The 22,242-nt window shown below is 38.2% G+C and overlaps 1 protein-coding gene across 7 annotated transcripts in view; it reads right to left on the reverse strand.

Annotated features, from left to right (window-relative positions):
* Positions 1–8,011: 8,011 nt before the first annotated feature.
* ADAM23 (ADAM metallopeptidase domain 23) overlaps positions 8,012–22,242 on the reverse strand; it is a 64,608-nt gene continuing 50,377 nt past the window's right edge. For 2 of the 7 annotated variants that reach the window (XM_042822121.1, XM_042822119.1), the window contains 3 exons: positions 16,917–17,124; positions 15,187–15,241; positions 8,012–11,255 (listed from right to left, as the gene is read on the reverse strand). In XM_042822121.1, coding sequence (XP_042678055.1) covers positions 11,109–11,255; positions 15,187–15,241; positions 16,917–17,124 — 410 coding nt within the window. In that variant the 3' untranslated portion in view covers positions 8,012–11,108. Of the gene's footprint in view, positions 11,256–15,186; positions 15,242–16,916; positions 17,125–18,776; positions 18,868–21,783; positions 22,221–22,242 lie in introns of those variants that run through there. The other 5 variants (XM_042822125.1, XM_042822118.1, XM_042822120.1 and 2 more) reach the window with 5 other exon arrangements.

Below are 22,242 nucleotides of genomic sequence, written 5' to 3' on the forward strand. Positions count from 1 at the left end.
AAGTATGATGGTACTCATACTGCATCCCTTGCCTGTAGCTCCTATGAGCAGTCAGCTGTAAAGCCAATATTAAATTTTATAAGATGATGTTGCCTTAAACGTGTCTCATTGCTTAGATGAGAAATTAAGAAATACTTTTAGCTGAAATTTCATTTTTTGCTTCTCTGGGTTCCTTATTATCCGAAGTTTTTAATGATATCCAATCAAGTGACAGCAAATACAAAACTTGTGATTCTTTGGGGTTCCCCCCTTCCAAGGTCTGTTGGGTTTTATACATGGAAAATACTTCTTTGCCCCCTGCTCTCTTTTAAAATCTTCAAAGGCAAAATGGGGATCTAACTCCCACTTATACCTTTGCAAATTCACTTTTAAGCAGGAGATAAAAATTGGCTCCCTGACAAAAATAACTAAGAGCTTCTTGGAAATGAAATACTTACGCTGAGTCCAAAGTCTGTTTGTGGATATTTTTTATTAATTTTTAAAATGTTATTTAGAGGGCTTCAAGTCAGGACATGGTTTCACTACTGCCTAGTAAAGGAGAGTGAAAGTCTCTGAATGCAGAACTTGTCTGAAAAGTTGTGTGGCTGTTTCAAACTGTATCCCTTGTGTAACTCGATAAATAAGCTGTGTCGGTCCTAGTGTTGTATCAAAGAATGGTACTTATGCTTTTAATGCCAAGTGCCTCTTTTTTTTTTTTTCTTTTTTTTTTTTTTTTCTTTTTTTTTTTCCCCCTCTCCTGTATCTGCTTTCATAAGGTGGACAAACATACCTGCCATCTATCTATCTATCTATCTAGAGAACAGGTTGAATGGTGCCCTGGGCAGCCTGGTCTAGACCTAGATCTGGAGGTTGGTGGTCCTGCCTGTGGTAGGAGGGTTGGAAACTGATGATCCTTGGGGTCCCTTCGGACCTGAGCCATTCTATGATTCTATTCTATGATTCTATGATATACACATATGGACAGATTATTTACAGAGGACTGTGCTGGCTCTGCTTGATTATTACTTCTGTGTGCAACAAGATAACTTGTGTTTGGGGCATGCAAGTACCACAAAAATGCATTATCTTCCAGTCTTTCTAGTTCAGGAATAAAGGGTGTGCTATAATGACCTGTTGAGTTCTGTAGATATTTGTCCCACTATACCTATGGCATTGCATGAAGCAGGAAGTGTCTAAAGAAACGTGAAGATGATGTGTAATCAAGTTGAGAGGGCCGCGTATCTGTACTTGCAGACAGTTATAAGTGAGGTCTAATTCCATCTCTCTAAAGCAAACTGCCAAGCAAGTTGCTTGCAATAAGTGGTTAATGTGGCTGCTGAAAATTTTCCTTTTCAACGCTGTGAAGGGCATTGTTGTATTCGAATCTGAGACCTGTTCTAGCTAAAGCCAGCAGCCAAAATCCCAGGGTGGATTTTATCCCGTCCTAGGATTTTTATTGGAATAATTTGAAGTTGACTCTTGACAACTGGTGGGTGCACTGCAGTACTGGTCTTTTTTGTGGAGTTTCTTTGTTTATGTCCAAATCATTTTGCTCAGTTATATTTTATCTTTGATTTCACAGTAATCTCATTCTTTCTGCTCAGTTGGGTCCTCTGGATACAGCAATGCTCTTTCAGTTTTGTACAGTCTGGCAGATCACACCACAGATTTTGCCTACCCATTGCCCTGTGTTGCAAGGTCATTATTTAAAGCCATTAGCGGGGCTAGACTGAGGGACAGTGGGTGCACAGCCTTGTCATTCTAAGTGTAAGTGTCCAGTGAGCATCCATGAGATTAGATGTTTGTGCTCTCTGGCAGAAAATGACATGTGCTGGGACCCCTTATGTCTGGCTTCTAAGCTATTCTCTTAGAAGTCACATTCCTAATCAAATCCCTGGTTTCTCCTGTGATGCAAGCTGGTGGATTAAACTGCAGGCTTCACGTTTCACAACCCCACACTGCTTCTACTGATCCTCTGGACCTAATTCTCTGCCCTCAGTAAGGACAGGGGAGCATAGCTTCTGGTGTAGGCGCTTGGGTTGAAGCACATCTGTTATTAGCATCAGGTCATGAGTTGAGGCTTTTTCTAGCCAAGACTTTGAAGGTGAAATTTCACACAGGTGAAATTTCAGCAGTCTCACTAGCTACCTGTTCCAGTGCAATGCAGTGCTGCCAGTGGAAACTTTTTTCCTGCTATTTAGATTGTTTCCTAGTCTGCTGCTCTGTTGCCCCGCTGTAACCCTACCAAGAAAACCTTGGCACTGTTATCTTTCCAATTATTTGAAGGGAAGTTGCAGGAAGTTATTAGATCATTAGTCATCTTTGTTGGCTGCACCTTAGCTGTTTCAAAATGGCAATGTTCAGGAATTTCTTTCCTGATGTGCCTTGTATCTAGGTGTTCTTGCTTATAACTTTTGAAAGCAATATTTTCATTGCTGTTAAGCCCCATTTTTAAAACTGCCTAGATTGTAAAGTCTAATTTCACGTTTAATTCCTAGATTATTTGTATGCCTAGGCTTTTGTAACATTTCAGTAGTTTAGAACGTAGCTTGAGTTACGGCAGGTGTTTGTGATATTTGCCTGGGATACCGTTGTGTGTTGCTGGTTGCTACTAATTGGTACTTGCTTGAATACTTGGAGTAACATGCATGCAGACCTGTGAGCTGGTGCAGCACGTTGTGCTTCATGTCAGCAGATCAGTTCTGAGCATGTATAATGGAGCATGGGTGGAGCATGCATTCTGTAGCTCTTCATTAAGAAATCTGTCTTTTTTTAAAATAAAAAGTAATTGTCTCTTCTTGTCTACCAGCTGTCACATGTGAGCAGCTCTGTCACCACATGTGTGTTTGGGGCCCCTTCCCAAGAGCCAATTTAGATGCCATTAATCCTATATTGAAGGGTCGTCTTCACTGATGCTGATTATAAGTTAATTTGTGAAAAAGATAAATGTTTCTTGTGGGAAATGTATTTAAATTAAACTTTGGGAAGTCACCCGGAGCATACCTAGGCTGTTCTGAAAGTAATGCCTTCTATTTATTTCCATGAAATCTACAACAGATACAAAGAGCACAATAACATTATTTAATAGAGCAAATTCTCAGCTACAAAATACAAAATGCATTCACTGCCATTAGCTATCCATCTTCACTACTGATGAGTGAGAGCCTGCATGCTATGCTTGTAAAAAAAAAAAAAAAAAAAACAAAACAAACAAAAAAATCACCCTGCACCAACAGAGGTGACCTCCTGTTGCCACTGCTGAAATGCACCGCCCACTGCCTCACTGTGCTCACATGCACTGTTTGGTCTCCATAAATATTCAGCAAGTGTATTTGCTGAATTTGCTTCATGTGCACTTTCATGTCAGACACCACTTTGTCAGACTGCCCTTCTGCTGTTATCTCTCTGATGGCAACAACGTGTAAAAGAATATTGGCGGGAAGGTTCAACCTCTGCTGCCATAGCATCAACATCCACCTCCGAGACTGTGCCAGAAGAATGAGATAGGAGGCATTACTTTCAGAGCAGCCCTCATGGCACCGAAGAATGTCTTGATATATGATGCTGAATGCAAATAACTTCTAAAGGATGTGACAGTGGCTATCCATTATTTCACCTCAGAAATGCACTCCAGGGAGTTGCCATGCTGCTAGGAAGCATGCCAGCTTGTTGGCTGTCACTCACCTTGCAGCACGGCACTCCCTTGCTCAGCCAGGTGTGATGGTAGGAAGCTGCCTGCTTGGCTGTGAGGCTGTTTAGGGCAACTAGTCTGCAAGAAGGAACTGGAGGCGGGAGAGCAGATTTTTAAGGGCCAGGAGAGGGGTTGTGGGAGGCTCTGGGGAAGAATGGGGAGATTTTGTTTCATATTAAAGGATGGACTGGTGGGGTATTTGGCTTTCCTCTGCTACCTACTGTAACCAGCAAACAATCTACTTTATTATGCATTTTGCTGCCAGTTCTAGCCTAGAGTTCTTCGGCAGTCATAAGATACTTGCATCACCCTAACCCAGAAATTCCTTATCCATACGCTGCTGCTGCTGTCCGAGGAAGATGGCTGTTTCCATGCAACATCTGGTTAGAAATATCTGTACATCGTCAGGCATATTCACCTTCTTGAGTAATTTTCCAAGTGAAATAGTACGTTTTCTGACAAAAACAGATACATTCTCAAGGAGCATTGTGATAGAGGCAGATAGAGTACTGCTTTAATTAAATGATTTTATTATTGTTACCCAATAGGCTCTGTTTGCTCTGAGAAGGCCTTTGAAACCCTTGTTTTTCATTCACAAGTGTACCCTTTTTTCATTCACAAGTGTACTCTTTGAAACTTGCTCTCAAGGGATACCATAAAGGTGAGGCTAGAGCAGAAATTCTGTCTAGCAAGCTTATCTTTAAATCAGCTCTTGAGCAATTGGAGAGACTCTACTCTGATTTAACAAGGTTTTTGCTCTCCTGTTCTATTCTTCATTAAACATGTCAGAGGAACAGCATGCTCTGTGAAGAATTACTTTGAATGCCTGACCACAGGCTTGTCAGAACCCTGTTGGGCAGCTAGCTCTGCATAAATCAGAGCTCTCTGGTCTAGATGCTGAAGGTCATTTTTGAGTAAGATGGTTCCTGCCCCATAGATCTCTTGTTTGTAGTGGAGAATGTTCAGCCAAGTCAGAGGAAGAAAAACTGATGCAAAATACAAATGTTTTGTCTACCTGTCCAGCCCTCTGTTTTAACAGCATGCAGACAGAATTCTGCTATGTAAGGGAATTGTTTCTTTTTTTCCTCTGAATAATGGTGTTTTTTTGAGTCTTGAGTTCAAAGCCTCACCATTAAACAGAGGACTATTAAAAAATCTTTAATTTCCTGAAGCTTTTAGTGAATGATGGAGGGTACTATAATAGTTCCAGTTTCTTGGAACTGCTTTTTCATTACACAGAAATCCCAGTCAAGCATGTATTGTCTGTAAACTATGTTATTGTTAACGGTAACTTCATAATGGAACAAGTCATGCAATAGCAATGTAGGGTTTGGATGTACCTGAAAGGAAACAGGGGAGAAATGAATGACTTCAGAACAAACAGGCTTGCTTGTGCACTTTGTCTGCATTTATCTGATTTCTTTGTCAACATGCCCCGCTCCAAGGGTAGTACAACGAGGTATAAGTCCGGGGATGAAACAGATGGCCAGAATATGTCAAATGCCTAAATAAATGTATGAGAGCAGGCTTTAGACTGTAGTGCTTTTTTATGAAAGTGGCTTGAGCTTTCTCCTTCAAAGTGCTGATTTGTACTACTTAAGACTACTGCATTGCTACAGCAAGTCCTGTACAGTTATTCTCTAATTACGTAGTTACTGCTCTGTTCTGGAGCAAACCAGTGGTATAAACAATGTTTCAGAAAAAGGTTCTTGCTAGGAAGATAAACAGATCTGTTTGCATAAACTGAAGAGAGAGTGGAAGCATACTTTGTGTGACTGCACTAAGAATGAATGTACAGGCTTTGCCAACCTTAAGTGCTATAGATGGTGGGAACTCTGTGTCCCTAATGCTGCAGCCCCAGAGCTTGGTACGAGCACCAATGCAAAGCAGGGGTATGTTCTGTCAGCACAGTCTGGTCTCCTCTTTTGCCTCGACAGGAAAAGGTGCCATTCAGTACTGGTCCCATCACCTTTGTGCAAGTATTATTCAGTTGTACTGCAGCTCTGTGAGGTATCTTGGTGCTGCTGCTTGCGTTGGACATTGGTGGTTGGTCTGTTTGTTTTTCTGGAATGCTGAATGCTCCTCTCTGGGAGTAGTAAAGCTTTCACGTAATGATTAGGACTATGTTTCAATGTTCTGTGAATCCTAATGTGTTCTGGATTGTCTCTTTTTAAGATTGGGTGTATGGTAAGCATTTAAAAACTCGACCTTGACAGTCAAAAGACCAAATCAATGAATAACTGTTCTGAATTGTTATGATTAGAGCCTATTCTGTTTCACGGCAAATTTTCAAATTTACACCCCAAATCTAATGTGTGTGGGCAAAATGGGGGCCATGCACTATGCCTTGGTCCAGAACTTTAGTAAGCTGTGTTTCTCTCTACTTCTGTGTTCAGGAACTTCTGTGCAGGACTCCAAGAAATAAACAGTCACAGACACTGTAGGTGAAAACTTCTTGCTTTTTGGTTCCAAAAGCAAATTAAGAGGTTTTCAAGTCCAGTGGCTGAGGAAATCTATCCATCTAGGGCACGTGAACAGTTAGGAAAACTTTTTAGGTGTTGCAGTGTTGTGCTTGTGAAGCCTGAGAACTGTCTTTGACCAGGAGCATTGCTCTGGTTTCCGTCTCTTCACACTGAAGTGTCACATAAACGCGTCTCCAAAAGCAGAGCAATTCCCCTGGGTCAGTGTGTTAGACCAAGTGTAGCTGTTGGTGGGGCAGGGAGACTGGGCCAAATCCCCAGCTGTACCATAGGTGCTGGGCACAGCTGTGCTTACGAAATAGAGACAAAAACCACCTTACTGCTGCATGCTTTGGGTTAACCAGATTTGATGGGGTGACTCTTGTGCTGGCTCAGAAAGTGCATGCTACGTCACAGCTTGTTACGCTAACAGTAATAAAGATGAGGGGTGCCTCCCCTTTATGACAGGCTATTTTAAAAGAAAATTTTAATGATGATTAAATAGATGGGCATGTGATTAGTGGGCTTCTGTACATCTGAGTATTCTGAATTATGTTGCCTCTAGCAGCGTGAAGTTGCTCAGAAGTAATACACATTGAGTGTCTGCACTGCTCTCATCTGTGGTCCTTGTACTTACCTAGAGGCATTTATGTTCTTGCGTTGCACAGTTTGACTAAAAACCTCTTCAACACACCTGCTAACGTCTGGTCAGTGCTGCTTTGCCTGCTGAGCTCTAAACAATAGATCTGAATGGAATTATAATGCATAGCATGAAGATAAATCTGATCCTGTGACTTTGAGCTTTCAATAGTGTATGGTCCAGCTTCACTACTACTAAAATTTCTAGTTATTGAATTTCATTTTTCAGTCTCTATTGTTTCTGTTATTTCACGTTGTTTTTGTTTTTACCTCTTTTGTGGGTAGGAATCTGTAGTAAGTGCATTTGGAATACATGGGATTTTCTGCTTTGTACATGACCAGCTATTGTAGTGTTGGTTTTGTGGTAAATAGTGAGAGATCTAGGAAGATTGCTCTTGCTGTGTAGTAGTGAAAGAAAGACCTGATTGCTTTTTTTATTTTTATTTTTTAATAATTTATATATCGTCTTGTAAAATTGAAGGCACATATGACTCTACACTATTGCTTTTATGTTTGTATCTTGCAAAACTCTTAACTTCTGTTTTAAGGATTGTAGCTATAGCCAAAATGTTTGCATGCTAATATTCAGTTTATAGACAAATTCTTCTAAGTTCAAATGGTAGGAAGTAATAGTACATGATAGTGGCTCCATTAAACGACAGTTCTAAATGCCAAGCATGCTGCCATGTATATGTATCTCTGAGGGAACTGAGGCAAAAGACTATTTTGTTTTCCTGGCTGGAGCTTGAGAAAGCAGAGTTGGTCTGATAATAATGGGGAGAAAACAAATAAAAACAGTGATTGAGTTTCATTCTGTAATCCACTAAAACAATGACCAAAGTATTTAGTGACCATAGTATTTAGTAAGGCCTTCAAAATATTTTGTAATAGCTGCATCATCTAGGCTTTAAATATTATTCAGATTGGTGAAATGCAAGAAGGCTCCTCTCCACTAACTGCTGCACACAGGTCTCACTGCCCTCCCTGCAGCCAGCAGAGAGGACTAATGCAGCTCTGCTCTGGTGTCACACAGCCCGCGGGCAGTGTCTTCTCACAGAGGGAACCTTGCTGTGACATGGGATAGGCTGAGATCTTTGGTAAAAGTAACTTCCTGTCATTTTCCTGACAGTTCTGCTCGAGCTGTGATGGACATCTTGAGCAAATAAATTAAAAAACAAAAAAAAAAAACCAGCAACAATAAGAATAAATAAGGAAAAAATGAAAAAAATCAGAAACTCCTCCATTCCATGTTCATGAAATCTTTTAATCTTGCTAAGATGCAGAACAAAGACTATTGAGTTTCCATTCATTAGCAGCCAACAAAATATGAATATTGTCTTCCAACAAAAACTGATATTTAACATCAAGTTGTGCACTTAAAAATAATTACAAATAATCTTAAAAAGAAAGAAAAATAGTGGAAGCAATAATGAATATAGAACATGACTGAGTAGGCTTAGACTTCAAGTATTCTATGGCATTTCCTCAGACATCTGTCTTAAATTAGTGCAGTACCCATCTTTGCATAGTAAAGAAAGATTTGTTAAACTCCAGCCTTAAATAATCCCTTTAACATGCACCTATACATCTGTTAATTTGCCTAGCAAATTAATTCTCTTTTAGGATCACATCAATTCAGTGAGAGCATGCAGCAAACTGGAATAAGCTGTACAGTAACCACAGTTTCTTGTCCAGGTGAACAGATAAATAATGGAGCAAACATACAGTGGGGGAACCACAGACGTTACTGGTAGTGACATTTGATGACAGTGATGAACAAATTAAATGCACACGTACCTTTCAAAGCACAGCAAAGACAGTGTAGAAAATGAGCACCTAACTACAACAGCTTTTATTGTCTAATGCCACAGAAAGCACTTCAGCCTCGACCTGCTCTGCGCTGTGTCATCACTTGTATTCTATACACGTGGGGCAGAAAGCCACTGTGTACTTCCACGTACAGGCAACAGCTGACGAGTGGAGCGTAAACTCAGTCAGGAAATCATAATTCCTATGAAACTGCTGGGGTAAATAAAAAGTTACTCCAGCACTGACTGTATGTACATAGAGTTGGGGACCACTGTGGTCTGATTTAAAACATCACATCGCACATTTACAATGTTGTTTGTGAAATGATTCTCAAAGGTTTATTACACAGGTAGCTTACATACATCCAGTTGATTTTATTCACTTTAATTTTTGGTAACCAGTAGTATTTCCATTGTGGTTACACAGCTTTGGGAGCAGAACTGTTAGGAACTTGGGATCATGTTCCCAAGCAAACTAACTTTATAAGACATCGATGTATTTGCAAGGATTTTTGGTTTGCCATAAAAACTTAGTTCTGCTTCAGGCCAGGCAGGAATTGTCCAGGATATGACTTCCAATATGTACCCATAGCGACTACCTGTGTGCAGCACCTTTAACTCCTAATGTAGTAAGTGTTTAATGTGATTGTTAAAGCTGTTTGAAAACATTTAATAGTAATTGTCAACCAAAACGATACGTAGTAATTCTCTTGTGAGACTGTTGGATTCAACGTTACCATAAGAAATAAAACTGAAATGAGAAAGATTACTTTTTTTTAAAGTCAGTCACAGGAAATCTGCAGCATTTTTCTTAATGCTCTGGCTCCTAAAGCAAACTTAAGGAATGGATTTCCACTGAAAATAGATGGAATACCTCACGTAACTTCAGTTCTGTAGTTACTAATATCCAACCTTTAAATCAAAAATTACAGAAGTCTTTGCTTCTGGGCTATCAGTTGCAGCAATACAATTTCTAGGTTGCTTCACTTAAATGATTTACTCCATGTATTTTTTTTAAAGTGAAGTCAAACAGGATGAGCCCCAGATCTCAAAGGCCTATAAAGGAGTCCTAAACAAGCTCTCTTCGTATCTTTCCCATGTCAGACATGCAGGTAGCCTGCTTACTACAGGAACAGCACCGCTGCCCAGCACTTTTCTGAAAAATCTGCTTGTAATTATTTAGATACATCTTGCATACAACACCCCATAAATTATATGCATTTTGTGTATTTTGTAACTAGCTAGGAGAAGCAGAGTGAGAAAGATTGTTTTTTGTTTTGTTTTTTTGTTTTTTGCATTATACTTGGAAAAGTCGAATGCAACAAAGAGATACAGGGAGTGCATTAGAAATGTCAATTATCTTTGCAAGTTGGTTTGAGTAAGCAGAAGGGAGGAAAAACTTATTCCAAGCTTTTAACATTTTGCAAGTATTTTAAGGCTTATTTAAATTTGTATATCGCAGGATCTAGACAACTGGAGGAAAAAAAGCTAGAATTAAAAAAAAAAAAAATCTTGGCACTTCTGTGATTGATTTGAGGGTGTTATTTTCTTACATTATATTACAAAAAATCTGCCAAAAAAATCAGTGAAGAAGGAATCCGGACTTATAGTCAAACAGAGATATGCATTTATACATTTCAATTGTTTTTAGTTTCAAGCACACAAACTTAGGATCGTATCTGTTTGGTGTTAGAACTCCCTGCATCTGCATGCTATTCTCTGCCTTTTTTGAGCAAGTCCAGAGCACTGGCTGTAAAACATGCTAAAGAATAAGAGGGGAGCAAAAAAAAAAAAAAAAAAAAAAAAAACAACAAAGAAAAAAAATCAACATCAAAAATAGATTTACATAAAGAATAGAACCTTTTTATATGGAAATCCTTTTCTGTATATATATATATTTATATATATTTATAATCTGTGAAAATGATACATCAAAATCTTATTTCCATATTTACACTTTTTCCTTCTCGGGAGAACTCCATCCATCACTCACTTGCTTCCATATCCAACAGTCTCCTGGTCTGGCAGACAGTGAGCTCATAGAGCAGGGAGCTCCAAGGCCTGGTGACAAAATGCACTGCGTGGCCAAAGATCAGTTGGAGCCTGCTACCAGCTTCCCAGTGGTTTGTAGTTATTGGGCTGCAGATTCTGCTTGGGGTCAGCTTGCTAGCTTGGTTGTTTATAATGTGAGCCATGCAGGTTACCCTTTCAAAATTAGCTTCTCATGCCACCGGAGTTTGTTAAGAGAAAGGAAGTCATGCGAACGCAAGTGAAGTTAGAGTGCCTGTAGGCTGGAAAAAAATCTCTTGCTATTTCATGATTTTTGAATAGTTCTCTTATTGCACTTGGTCTTTGTCTCTTCCTTTGTTTGAGAAAAGAAAAAAAGAAAACCGATTTTGAAATAGTTTGCTATTAACTTATCAGTTAATAATAACCAGTGAAAGGTGAATGGAGGAAGTATTTTCAACTTATCTCCAGAAAGGACAGTTTTCTCTCTCCTCAATTCCAAACATCTCAACGTTGTGGTTGTAGCTATGGTTTATGTTCTTCCTTATTTAGTTCCTGCACAGCTAAAGATATCATACCCAAAATCCAGTAGTGAAAGAAGCAGCTCTTTAAATTGCATTTCTTCAGATAGGGCCTTGTTGACTTGGATCGAACCTTCGTTTTTTGACATTTCTTCCAGATTGCATCAAAAGGAATAGGGAAAAACAAGAAAGGCAGATCGTTAGTTAGTTATGACAGGAAGAAAACCAAAGCTGAGGTCATAGTAAAGTAAAAGGCTCACAGTGAGACAGCATGTAACATTTGCAATAAGGAATTCGGTCGTGTGCTTTCTGTAGCATAGTAATAAGTATTAGTTTCTTTATGAAGTTTAAAAATCATGATGGTATACAGAATCTATTTTTGTAGTAGTTGAAGGGGTCTGTATTTGTTGAAATGCTCAAACCATAGTTGTGTGCGTCCACTAGGCCAAGAAAGCATGCATGCATGTGCCTAAGCAAAGTGAGCCAAAAGTAGTATGTAAGCACACAGAGACTTGGGTTCTCAGAGCAGGTGCTCATCTTTGGTTATATCAGAATTTAGTTTGCAAGTTGTATGTGAGGAAGCCTCAAAGTACCTTTGTGAGCTCTTACCACACTATTGACCACAATTGCTGTGAATCTCATTAAGGTGCAAAATACAGCAAAGACATCATACTCGAAGGAGACTGGACAGTTCTGTAAGTTGTAGTCAGAATTTACTGTTAAAAGCAGATAGCAAGCCAGTAGGTGATATCCAGGCTCCTACGATACTGGTATCTACCCTATGTCAAACAGCAAGACATCACAAAGCAACAACAAAAGTTAGGTGCAACCTCCCCGGTATCTGGCTTTATGTGGGGCATCAAGCAAGGGGCTCATGCATTTAGTTGTCCCACTGGGCATATGCACCACTACCGCCACCAAACTGACATGCAAAAAATATGGAACAGGAATTCACAAATTCCCTAAAAGCTACATACCATCCCCAGGATTTCCTATGTGCTGCAGGCCCGCTAACTACTATAACTGCTGAAATATTAGTAAGTATACTATAGGCAAAGCTTTCCTTGTGGTTAAGAGACTAACAAATGTGTGCAAAGGCAAATTCTTTTTGAGAAGACTGCTAAAGACTGGTCGTTCCTGGGCATCTTTTGTTTGGTTTTTGAGTACCACTGTCTACTTGTTTGTAAGGTGTGTGCTGTTTAAGAATGACTGGCTTTTAAAATATCGCTACGTTCATCTTTCTAAGAGTTGTCTTCCACAAGTACTGGAATAACACCCGCTGGGCTAATACTACTTCAGTGTTTCACTGTATAGCAGATAAGTTTGAGGCGAGCATATACTTTTTTTTTTTCTAGGTCAACTTGCTGAAACTGCCGTATTGTAAACAGTACAAATATAATGCCCTCACCCTGCATCTGACCTGACCAAACAATGCTCATTCTCTAGTTTCATCTAGCTGAAATACACACTTTGAGGAATGTGATACTAATTAAATTACTGTCTTTCTTCACTTAGGATATTCTGGTAACAGTGTGGTACGAGGGGGGAAAAAAACCAAACACCTGACACACCAGAAAAACATCTAAGGTAAGAATGCAAAATAGTCTCTGAAATCCTAAGTATCAGGTACAGTGTGAACAGGGCAGCATGGTACACACATGTAAAACATCAACAAGGGCCTGCCACATCTTTCTGCTGTGATCTCAGTGCTTTACAGAGCTGTACAGTAAGGTGCCACCCAAACTTGCCTTACAATTTCATCATGAGTTATCAACCATTTTAATGCAAAAATGAAGACAGTATTCTTAAATCAGCAGATAGAATAAGTTGCTGTCTTCCCATAGAAAATTACAACAAAAACTAGGTGACTATCACATCCTCGGTAGCTGCAGTCCACACCGTTTCATAGCTATGTTTTATAGCAGCACAAGTTTCTTGTACAGCATTCAGCTAAACATCAAGTAAGCTTCTGCTAAATCTCCGTGGCTCTGGTCCAATCACATCATCTAACTAGATGCATCTCCAGGGCCTGCTTTCATACCTGCCTATTACTTTGGGCCCATAATCACGCCTAGCTGCACACAACTAAAGTATCTGAAGAACAGGAGCTCTGAGCACTTGGCCCAGGACACAAACAACAGCGCTATGCTGAAATAGCTTCAGCTGAAATGCTGAAGTAGCAGTGCAAACATTGCATAGGTAGAGCCTGCGTCACAAGATGAATCAACTTTTCTGTTAGAAAATCAGTGGAATGTTTAAATGTATGACAATAATTACCTGTGATACACAACTGAAAAAATTAACGAAATAACCTTTAAAATTCTTCCCTCTACCTGAAAAAAACAAGTCTGCTCTCTTTAAACAGTGCAGCAAAAGCAATTTGAAAGCTAGGGGCTACAGCAGACCACACAGAAGGGTGCTGCATTTCTTTGTTGTTTCGTGTAAAATAATAGAGTTTTCACTTTAACTTCTTGCAATTAATATTTTAATGCCTGGTTAAGTAATGCCTCTCAGCATTTCAGTCTCTGATCCGACCAGAAAAACACCTAACGTAACCAGAATTACAGACTACTGTGAATCAAAAAAGCAGACTACACTGTAAAATGATACAGCTGACACTGTCTGCATAATATGGTTGTCTTTACAAATGAGAAGTATTTCAGAATATTTTTTAGAAGGCTCAATATATGCAAGAAATACCTTTCTGTGTAATCCTTAGCATTATTTCCCACTAGTTAGTAATATGGTGACACAGTAAATTACTTCGCAGTCCTTTTCTTAACTACATAAAAATTTATTCCAAACCGCTAGTTTAATCACTTAAAATAACCAATGTTTTTGTAAGCATTCCTCCTAACGTAGGATTCAAATTCTGGTTTAAGAGATTAAATAAATAACACTTTTCTTGAAAAAAAAAAAACAAAAAAAAAAACACAATACCTGATTGGAATTAAGAAAACAAGAGGCTAAAATTAGCAGCTTAAAATATTGACCTGCTATTTATTGTAATAGTTTAAAAAAAAAAAAAAAAAAAGGGAGAAAACACATTGTGTGATTCTAACACTGATGTCTGTGTAGGTAATGGCTGTATCCAGGTCATGCTGCATGCGGTAAGGAAGGGCTGGTAAGGGACTGAAACCTCATTCCTCATCAAGTGTCTTACTGCTTTATTTTGCATAAGCTTTAGGGGTCTACATGCATTTGCATGGACCAGCTAAAAAAGTAGCATCTATATGGACTGTGCAAGTCTTCAGTCTAACTATTAATCCTCTGCTTAAAAAACAGAAAGCTTGAGCTCTAGCTAAGAAACAATTGCTGGAACTATACAGAATGGTACCTATGATCAGTTCTTCCCTGTCAGTGAAGTGATACAATGAGAAGCAGCTTTTCATGTGCTTTCCCCTAGTATTGATTCTTAGCAGCACTGCTTCATTATTAGAAATTGCCGTAATACTGTTAAAGCCAGCAACAAAGCATTTAATTGTCTTGTACTGCTTTCCAAGAATGAATATACGCTAGAAAAATAAGCAATCATATGTCCCTTAAACTGACATTGCAGCAGCCAATACAAAAAGCCCACATTAAAAACTACTCTCACTGTAAAAACATCCTTCCTAGATCAGTCCTGTATAAAATGTCACATACTGAAATCTTGCACAGATTTGCTACATTGAAATGAATGTCATGTTTCGTGAATACCGTATTTCTACGTACTTCCCAGCAGAGCAGAGAGAAATATGTAGTGCAGTTTAAAATCCAACAGCTTTACAAGTACTATCCAGGCTCAACTGAAGTAAAATCTACATCCTAACGAGGTTTCCTCTCAAAGCCTTTAACTCCAAGCCAGAAATGTTTAATGAGACTCTTATATCCCTGAAAATTCAATCAGTCAAACTTTTTTCTTCCTTAGCCTATCCACACATCAACTTGATTAGAAAAATTAATCTAGAATTCATTCTTGAAACTGGAAGTCTTAACCTCATTTCTCTAAGCTTGCATCAAGCCGCCTTTTATGCTTCCCCCTCAAGCCTCCCCCCACCCCATCTCAGTTCATGAACAAAGTTTGCTTAGTTGCAGCTTACGTTTGATTTGGACTTGACACCACAGTACCGTATGGTCATATGAAAATCTGATAACCTGTGAAACAGAAATCACATCTCCCAGTTTGTAAAGCATTAGCTACCTTCTCTCGTATTTGCAGAGACTAAACATATTGCTTGCTTTTAAAGGACACATTAAAATCCTCATCTGTCTCTCCAGATAGATTTGAAGCAAAGTATGAGAGGGTCTACGTGTGCTAGCCCTCTTTTGTACACAAGTTGAAAAGCCACCAACCCCCAAAAGAAACATGCACTTCAAGCTGTGAGCTAGGCCAGGCCGGTGTATTTGAGGTTCTGCTACAGAATGAGCACTTGTGTCTTGCTCTTATAAGAAGAGCAGCTGCAAGAGACTTTTCCAATACAGATTCTCTACAGAAATAACAATTTTCTACAAATACACAGGCAAAGGACTGACAGCAGGATGCAAAGTGGAACATTTGTGAGAGTAGCTGAAGGGAGGCAAAGCACAAATTAGAAATAAACTATCAAATATTGCATTATTTAAGACAGGGAGGAATTGTCTAACCATCTCTGCTCGTGCAAACTTTCGAGTGTACGCATACCCACACTGCTTGCAATGCTAGCAGCTGCTACAGAAGGGCTGCAGTTTGGGCCGCTGGTTGTTAAAGCATGAGCTAGCTTACAAAGGGGAAGAAAACACTTTTTGTGTTTTAATTTTGTTTTTGTAAATTTGTTTTTAATTTTTGTGTTTTAATGAGTTGTAGTGTGCTGTCAACAAATTATATTTTGCATTACAAGTTTGTTATTCAGGAGTAAATACTGTGTCAGAAAAATATAGATGCTATTAAAACACATCTCTGACAGCAGAACGCTGGTCCAAAAGGAAAACTCAGTTCTTTCAGCAAAATGTACTTGTGGTGTTCCTAATGTTAACAGTTGAGAAGTCTATATATGATTGTTCTCAAAAAAGAAAGCTTTTAACAGAAATATTAACACAAGTCTCACACTTTGATTGTATTTAGTTGAAAAGCTAATTGCACTGAAGCATTAAAAAAAAAAACCAACAAATCAGTTTGACAGCTTACCTGACTTTTTCTGTGTTGCTTACATACTTTGTTTGTTTAGGGAAAAAGAGATTTCCTATAATTTAGTGTCTTCTGGGATACATTTAAAAAAAAGTGCATAAATTAATTAATGCTACAGAATATGCCCAGTAGGTACTGAAATTCTGAGGGAAAGCTCAATGCTTAGACTGCACCTACACATAAAGACATCTTCCAATCTATCAGTTTCAGTCTCTCCCACAGCTGAATCCAAATCTGTTACTGAATACTCTAAAATGCAGACCTCACTGGAATCCCTTGCTTTGAGCAATAGACAAGATGAAGTAACACAACAAATCAAATGTTCATTAACAATTTTTTTTTTAATTGTTTATAAATATGAAAAACATTTATCTCAGAAATACTATGAGACTACAAAAACTATATGGGACTATATTAAAATTTTGGTGCTTTGAGATACGCTGTGGCAACTACAAGTACTAGAGGCTGACCCAGGGATGTTGACTGTACAAATAGGGGGACTTAAATTATTTAACCGAGAAGGAGCTGTAAAAAAAATAACCAAACAAAACCAGAAGCTCAAGGTAAGTAAATCTATCAGCAGGTGTTAAAAAGACAACCTACCTATGCTTAAAAATAATGATTAACTGAGGTTTTTTTGAAATGTTGGATAAGATCTGTTCTTACTGAAGCAGAGGAGCCTGGAACACCAGTGCTGCGACTGTGCCAGTGCCAACGGGATGCACAGGGAGCGCTGCCGTCTCTCTCACCGCCAGCTCTGCTGCATCGCTCGGAGCCCAGAACAGCGGTGGGAGAAATACCAGAAAGAATGCAGCAGGTCCTGGGTCCTTCTGAAAGCACCAACACTGGAAAGCAGTTCCACAGGAGGTAAGAACTGTATTTTCAGAAGAAAGGGCAAACTGTTTTGTTTTCACCTGGGCTGAGAGATAGTTAGCTGCATTTTTCTTCTATATGCATGTGTCATTATGGCCACCGGATCCTAAGAAAATGAAATACTCAAAAATAAGACAACAAATGTTTTTAGGTGACTTTGAAACTGAATGAACAGATAAGCAGGCCTGATCATTATTTTCTATTCTGATAAACTTCTTAATCAATTAGGAAACTTTTTTTTTTCTACTTCTCAACTCAGATATAGAATATGAATACGGACCATATATTATGTTCTTTCAATTATTATAAAACCCCAATTGAGGAATTAGCTTGTCTTATTATGGCTCGTTTTAATTCACATTATTGAAAAGCAACAGCAAAAAATATCATGAGAAATTACTTGTTGCTGTGCTTAGCACCGATTTTTAAGGCTAAAAAACCACTGGTTCTAAATTAAGGCCCTCTTTAACAAAAATTGGACAGTGTGTGCATACAGACTTCACACTGCCAGAAAAACAAGAACATTTGTTCTCTTCTTTAAGACTTAAGACTCTTCTTTAACAGTTACGAGTAGAATGACTGTAGTCATTCCACTTGTAACTCTTGATAAGAGTTGCTACTTGCTCTTGATAATAAAGCACATTGAATTGAAATGGGTGAGAACAGTTTTCATTTTCCAAAGAGCTTTCAAAATGTTCTCTCAAAACCTAAGCTGAAATTCTTTAAAAAGTTGTGAGTCAATAATAATACCAAAAAAAAAAAAAAAAAAAAAAAAAATCAGCAACAAGAACCAAAAGTTGGCCCCAGTATTTCTGAGACAGCTGTTTCAGCAAGACACTTTTTTTACTTAAACTATTCACCTACTGCCAGTACGCAGCATTTTCACATAAGAAAAACTAATATTTAAAAGACCATAGTTTTAATGTACTATAATGTATATATAGTATGTATATTATATATATATATGTTTATATATATTATCTATTTATATTATATTATATATTTATATATATACTATATATATCATGTATATTATATTATATATATTATATATTGTATATTATATATATATATTTATATATATAAAATGTACTGTTCATCCCAAGTGAACAGCCTTAAGTAATCATGGAATTGAAGGGACCTGAAGAGATCATGAAGTCCAATCTCCTGTAAAGCAGGTCCCTATCACAGGTTGCACAGGTCAGTCACTGCTACCTGCTCAGTCAAATTCATAGGCAAAGAAAGGTATTGTCTGCTGCAGAGGGAAGGTTAATCTTGAGGAAGCCATAGCTGTTAGCAGTTAGAAATTTATCATTTGGATTTTTTAAACCCTTGTATTCAATTTCTCTTGAAAGAGAATGACACCACTAGCTGGAAGTGAAAACAAGAGCTTGCTTGCTAACTGTAGATGAACTCACGAATGTTAAATTGTTTCTTTTGTGGCTGTTCAACTTTGCACCCTGATGACGTTGGCTTGTTTTGAATCCATTTCTTCTGCTTGTTAAGCACGCGTGTAACTTTCTCTCTTTAGTTTACTGTCAATTGCATAGGAGTTAACTCAAAACTCTTGTAGCAGGAACTCAACATTCAGTGATGAAAGCAAGAAATAGAACTGCCAGAGCCACTGAAGAGAAGACATGCGGCATTGCTTACTTAAAGCCCCATCCTGTCCCCCCAAGGACAATAGCTGCTACCAGGATGGCACCAGCGATGGAGCCTATTATAAGATTGGTGGCACTAGGACCTGTGATAAAGGATTACGGTAAGAAAGATGTAAAAAAAACAACCACTATATTCACATAAAGTGAAGCAACTTAAAGGGTAGTCAACAAGTTAAGGAATGTAGACAGCACGCACAGGGTGATGGCTGTAGACAATTTCAGCAGGCCCAATTTACTTTTAACAAGAGAATGAAGAAATCTGTTGGTCTCTGCACTGTGGGCTATGTTAACTTCTACCATAGATAAACATCTAGTATTAGAGGGTAAATTCCACTTTTCCTGTTATCTAGTTAATTGATTTTCAATTAAGACATTTTCAACTGAGATGTTTGTGAAGAATTACTTAACTTAAAGGTAAAAGTATAAATGCTGTATGTTTTATGACTACAGCAAATGGGGGGAATAAAAAAATCACAACCCCCTACTTAATACGCACTGTGAAAGGTGGTAGATGCTTGAATTTGAGCTGACAGTATCTAGCACCACTTGCTGAGGCCAGACTTTTCCTAGTTATGTCAATGCTAAGTTTACAAACAATTCTTGACAAAGGAAAGGATTACATAATAAGGACAGAAGTTGACATAAAAGCTGCATTCCCATTAAGCTTTCCAAACATCAAAGCGTGTCTTCATCACATCTTCAAGAAGCTACTTAACAACAAAGTAGGGGAAGGGTGGAGCAGGAAAAAAAGAGCAACAAAAAGCAGCAGCACAAAATATATTTGTGCACTTTTCTGAGGAGGAAGAGAACACCTAAATAAGAAATTCATAACTGAACCTTAAGCGCTCTACTTTCACAGAGTGCAAGAAAACAGACAATACAATTGAGCATTTTACCATTTTAATTGCTCTGCACAAAAAAAAAAAGCCTATTGAGCAGTCTTTGATGTAAAGGTAATTGCATTGCATCTGAGCTCAAGGCAAATCGAAACCAACACAACAGTTCTTTTGCAATACATTGCATACTGTGTTTAAACATTTAAATATTCAGGAGTAGTCTTTAGAAACAGTTCTTAGCTCCTCCTCTCCCAGTCTCTGAAAATCAAAGTTTCAACACAGCAATAAAATGATGCTGAGTTTTGAATGTTATATGACAGCTAACACAAGGGAGAAAAAGGAGTAGCCAGAGATCAGCAAAGGAAGGACAGCTGTAGTAGTTTGACATTTTAACCTTCTGCCAGGCCCCAGACACTACAAAAAGAAAGTACCCCAGGGTCTAGGATTTAGAGCTGTGACTTAACTTCACTGTATCCATCTCATACTTGCTGTATCAGTGCTCTGGGATATACCAGTAGCTAAATGTAAACTAAGCCCTCAGTTTATGTTAGTAACACTAATCAGAATGAAACAATTACTCTGCAAACATGTCATGAAGTGATGCTGAAAATAAGTATGATTTATCACTATAAATAAGTAGGCATAAAACTCAGGTAAAATAAAAAAGTACTTTCCCCTCATCTTGCATGGGGGGGAAAAAAACAACAAAAAACTACCTTGTATTCTGCCATGAACTTCAGTTAATACTTTCCTTTCTGAGGGCTACGCATTTACTTCAAGAAGAATGATTATTTGCTACAAGGAAGCATAGCAAAATTATACAAGGCTTAAACAGTATCCTAAGCCTTTGTTTCAAAAAATTGCTTCCTGCAATTCATACAAAAAGAATATTTAGTAATATTAATAAAAAAACTGGAAAGAAATAGAGTGAGCTTTACAGATATGAGCAGCACACAAATTTTACAACAGTAATTAAAAGGTAATTTTTCACGATTTAGAAAATACCTTGCATAGACTTACCTTTGAAGCCTCACCTGGCTCTAAATTAATAGGAGTAAGTATGGTGCAGGGTAAATGAATGCCATTTGATGGGCACTGTACTCCCAATTAAGGCTTGCTTTCAACATTTCACGACCTAATGAGCTATTGTATCCAACCTGGATGTATGGCTTATTCTGGATTTAATCAAATGATTGCACACAACAGAAGACTGCAAACACAGAAACTAATTGACCTGTAAACAGTTCTAGAAACCTTGTTAAACTCTAAAGCTGATTTCTTTCCAGCCATAGAATGCTCTCTTTCCACAGAAAAAAATATAGGGATTAGAATATAAATTAAATATGGATTAGAATATAAATTACATCTTTATCCAATTTATTAAATGGCCACTTTTTAACATCTCTGACTGCATTACCTGGTTGTTAAATATTTGAAAAAAGACTGTGGAAAAATTCAGTGAAAATTCAGACAGAAGAGAGATCTGAGACAGGTTCAGTTAATGGACAAGTTACCAAACTGTGTTAAATAATAAATGAATCCTAAGCAGCCATTTTTCATAGAATGGTTATGGTTGGAAGAGACTTCTAAAGATATCATCCACTCTTCCTGTTATGGGCAGGGGCACCTCTCACTTGGCCAGGTTGCTCAAAGCTCCATCCAACCTGCTGTTGAACACTAACAATACTGAAGCATCTACAACTTCCTCAGGCAACCTGTTCCACTGCCTGACCACCCTCATTGTACAAATGTATTTCTTATATCCAATCTAAATTTATCTCCTTTCAGTTTTAAAACCATTGCCCCTCGTGTTGCTACAGGGCCTGGTAATCTCCATCTTTCCTGCAAGCCCTGTATACATATACAAGAATCAAACAGCCACTGCTAAGATTGAGTTAATAGGCAGACACTTAAGATTTCAGTTCCCCAAAATTATGAAGATGGTAAAAACTGCTTATATGTATTCACATATGAATTCTATGCTTCAGTATTCTACTGTCTCATGGTAATGGAATACTAGAAACAGAATAACTGGAAGCCTTACTGTAAAATTATTTGTTTATATATACTACTAAATATAATATACTATACTACTATATATACTATTAGCTAACAGTTATCAGACTAAAAGCCACAAAGAACATGTTTCTGCTTTTTATCAAATAGCCCAGGTCACCCTGATTCTATTTTGCAAAGTAATTACAAACATACTTTTTTTTTTCCCCATTGTTTTCTGAATTTGGTGTAATGTAAACATTCAGACATTTAATTTCACTGTGACAATTAAAAATTCACAAACTCATTTGTTTTATGCCCCACATTATCCCAGACAGGAGAAGGTTCAACACTGCATGAGCAAATCAGACGACACAAACACAGTCAAGTCACAGACAAATACGATCACCACATGACAAAGCTAAAGGGGTAAATACACAGGGGGCTCAGGTGCATACGGTTACCTCACACACCAGGCACCAAACATAAAACTCAAACTACGAAAAATGCTTACTCTATTCCCCACCCTGTGCCTCCAAAAATCACCCCCAAGGCCAGAATGGTCCCTGCCACTGCACCTATTAGCCTGTTAGTGGCCATGCTCACTGTGTGGAGGGAAAAGGGAAG

Source organism: Centrocercus urophasianus, unplaced genomic scaffold (genome assembly GCF_019232065.1).
Source record: "Centrocercus urophasianus isolate 14NV4802_14NV808 unplaced genomic scaffold, USGS_Curo_1.0 seq_20, whole genome shotgun sequence".
Classification (NCBI taxonomy): domain Eukaryota; kingdom Metazoa; phylum Chordata; class Aves; order Galliformes; family Phasianidae; genus Centrocercus; species Centrocercus urophasianus.